The sequence below is a fragment of the Ochlerotatus camptorhynchus genome, unplaced genomic scaffold (genome assembly GCF_037179485.1).
Source record: "Ochlerotatus camptorhynchus isolate MF236.1 unplaced genomic scaffold, CSIRO-AGI_Acam_v1.1 ptg000257l, whole genome shotgun sequence".
Taxonomy (NCBI): Eukaryota; Metazoa; Arthropoda; class Insecta; order Diptera; family Culicidae; genus Ochlerotatus; species Ochlerotatus camptorhynchus.
In genome coordinates this window covers 1,370,276-1,373,079 of record NW_027040747.1, presented here as the reverse complement: position 1 = coordinate 1,373,079, position 2,804 = coordinate 1,370,276, and the positions used below count along the sequence as shown (strand labels likewise).

Below are 2,804 nucleotides of genomic sequence, written 5' to 3'. Positions count from 1 at the left end.
GAGGTTCGCGTCTAGTGCTTTCCCCAGGAACCGTTAACGGCCACCAGCTACCATCCGTTTAGTCTTGGGCGTATCCAGCGAGGCATCTTTCAGCTTGCTCACAATCTCCGACACTGGCGAGAGACCAGCAGACGAGCACTTTTGCAAGCCGTAAACTCGCTGATTCACGGCAACGTTGGCCATTGAATCACCACCAAAACTCGTGGCGGACACATTATCAGCACTTTACCCAGCTAATTTACCAACCGGACCGTGTTCAAACTCGCACACGGTGACGAGACTCTCGATAGAACTACACACCGCTGGTTACAAAAAACACACCATACAAACACTAGCATACAGAACGTAAAATACAACAGGGAATGTTTATGCAGCTGAGTTATTGCGAATCGATCAACGCAGATAGAACCTTTTAAAATGATCGTCTAGAAATTTTCTCGAATTTATTTTATAAAATTTCGGATCATCAGCAACATAATACGCATGTATAACTTCATTTGTTTAATTCAACATTTTAAAAAAAGTACAAACATTTCATAACATAACACGTAAATCGGTTCACTCGCTAGCTTTCACAACTAGATCGGTACACCATACTGTGGTTTCCAACTGCCGTTATCGTATACCTCGACGTAGGCTGGAGGGGGCGGCGGCGGCAAGGGCAGCGGTGACGGAGGGGGCAGTGGTTCCACCCAGGTCAGCGGAGGCGGAACAGGCAGCGGTCCCGGAGCGGTCAGCTGGTTTACATACGGGAGCTGTTGTACGGCGACTGCTCCTCCCGCATTGATCACATTGAGCGGTCCATTGATCTGTGGATTACTGTTTTGCAGCTGAATCTGTTGCGTGGCAACCGATGGATTGAACGAGGGACCATTGCCGGATCCGGACGGACCAGATGGGTAGACAATTACTTGGGCTTGGGCGTTTTGACCGAAGGTTGCCTGCGTTTCGTAAAGGCTCTGTGACACTATGGCTGGCGGTGGGCTGAGTGCTACCGGAACTCCGTAGACTGGGTGACCTGGTGGCGGAGGTGGTGGTGGAGGTGGGGGTGGAGGCGGTGGTGGAGGTGGTGGAGGCGGTGGCGGTGGCGGCGGTGGTGGTGGTGGTGGTGGTGGTGGTGGCGGCGGAGGTGGCGGTGGTGGTGGTGGTGGTGGTGGTGGTGGTGGTGGAGGAGGTGGTGGAGGAGGTGGCGGTGGTGGAGGCGGTGGAGGAGGTGGCGGTGGTGGAGGCGGTGGTGGAGGAGGTGGCGGTGGCGGTGGTGGAGGAGGTGGTGGTGGCGGTGGTGGTGGTGGTGGTGGAGGACATGGTATAGGCCCATAGTGAGTAGCTGGTATAACCGGACCTGGGTATGTTCCAACTGCGAGTTGTCTCACGAATCGTACCGTACTTCCGCCAATTCCACCTATACCGGTTACTCCGCTTGCTCCTCCATATTTGATAGATTTTTTGATTGCTTTCTTAAGTTTCGAACAATCACCTACAGCGAGGATAATTGCTACCAAAATTAAAATTAATTTTAGGTTGGCCTAAGACAAAAAAACTATTGATGATCAATGCCACGCTGAGAAATCCCAAGGGTACTTACCATGATGATGATGGTCCTTCAACGGACCCAATCAGAATATGGTCTAAGCCTGATCAGAACATGCAATTTATACCACTCAGCTGTTGCTCAAAACCTATCAAACTGTATCAAACTGGGCCCGAACCATCTTCCGGCTTCGGGAACTGGAATTTCGGAAGCGCTTAAAATGAATACTACAATCGAAAACTGGATCTTATGATTTTATTTCTCAACTTATCATCGGTCATGGCATGTCTCTTTTTGTTTTCTCCATTCCGTACATGTGTCGCATTGTCTATTTACATTCACGCAGCACATTATTAGGGAAGATGCGATTCTATCGATCAACTGCTATTGGTAAATGTGGTTATAAATAAGTCTTCCTAATAACACTGGTTCTGCAGGGTTTGTTCTTTCTAAAACGAGGATTAAAATTATTAACAAGCATTGGCCCGAGCAGGCTTTGAATGAGAGTGGCGTCCTGATTTAATCCGCTTTCCGAAATTCTCTGCGACGGGAATCCATTTGGTCAGTGTGTCGAGGGTGTACGGATGGTTGGTAATTTCAATTCATTTCAAACAATTAGAGTGAGTGTGTCAAATGGATATCTATCATCAGAGAATCCGAACTTCATGCATTGTTTAGTGTATGATAAATCCTGCCTGGTTCTTCTTTAACACGGTAATGCCAGCTCTGGGTTTCGTATTCAAAATCCTAAAAAATATGGCAATTAGTTTGTGCTGTGATTCTTGTATTTTGTTTCCTATCGGTCATCACAATTATTGGTTAGCATTACTACATATTACAGGTAAGGGGGAGGGGGAGGTCATCCAGATGATCTACTTCTACTACGTTCTACGTTTGCTCACAAAACTTACAGACTAGTGAAATGAAATAATTGGAACAGAACTCCTTAACATTATGGCAATTGTTTTTCGCAAGCGGCAGCGTTATTTTCGGTTCTTAGGCGAACGTTGAAGTGATAAAGAGTTTCCGGAGGGAGCGGTGATTTACGCATAGAAAAGGCAAGGGTTTAGTCATAGAAGTGAAGAAACGTCTGGGTGAATTATGTTTATCAGATTCCACGGAAATTGAAAAATTTCCCGGATGATTATATTTTGATTTCTCAACGAGGAGATTGCATTATTTTTCCAAGTAAATGTCAGGAGCTGTGAATTTTGTCAATTTGGTTACTGGATAAAAAGTAAATCGCCGGTTGTGCCAAGTTTTCTCACTCTCT

At 46.6% G+C, this 2,804-nt stretch overlaps 1 protein-coding gene across 1 annotated transcript; it reads right to left on the bottom strand.

The window, feature by feature from the left end:
• Nucleotides 1-578: 578 nt before the first annotated feature.
• LOC135705095 (uncharacterized) lies at nt 579-1,882 on the bottom strand. Its single transcript, XM_065226670.1, has 3 exons — nt 1,846-1,882; nt 1,126-1,477; nt 579-984 (listed from the first exon to the last, which is right to left on the bottom strand). The coding sequence occupies exons 1-3, from the start codon at nt 1,880-1,882 to the stop codon at nt 579-581; spliced, it is 795 nt and encodes a 264-aa protein (XP_065082742.1).
• Nucleotides 1,883-2,804: the final 922 nt, after the last annotated feature.

What these genes read in the sequence shown, in the direction of transcription:
- LOC135705095 (XM_065226670.1), bottom strand. Translation starts at nt 1,882, where the DNA reads ATGTGCTGCGTGAATGTAAATAGACAATGCGACACAT. An exon ending in AAATAGACAATGCGACACAT is followed by an intron (nt 1,478 to 1,845) that starts GTACGGAATGGA and finishes TCCTCGCTGTAG; the next exon opens with GTGATTGTTCGAAACTTAAG. An exon ending in CCACCACCACCGCCACCTCC is followed by an intron (nt 985 to 1,125) that starts GCCGCCACCACC and finishes GGTAGCACTCAG; the next exon opens with CCCACCGCCAGCCATAGTGT.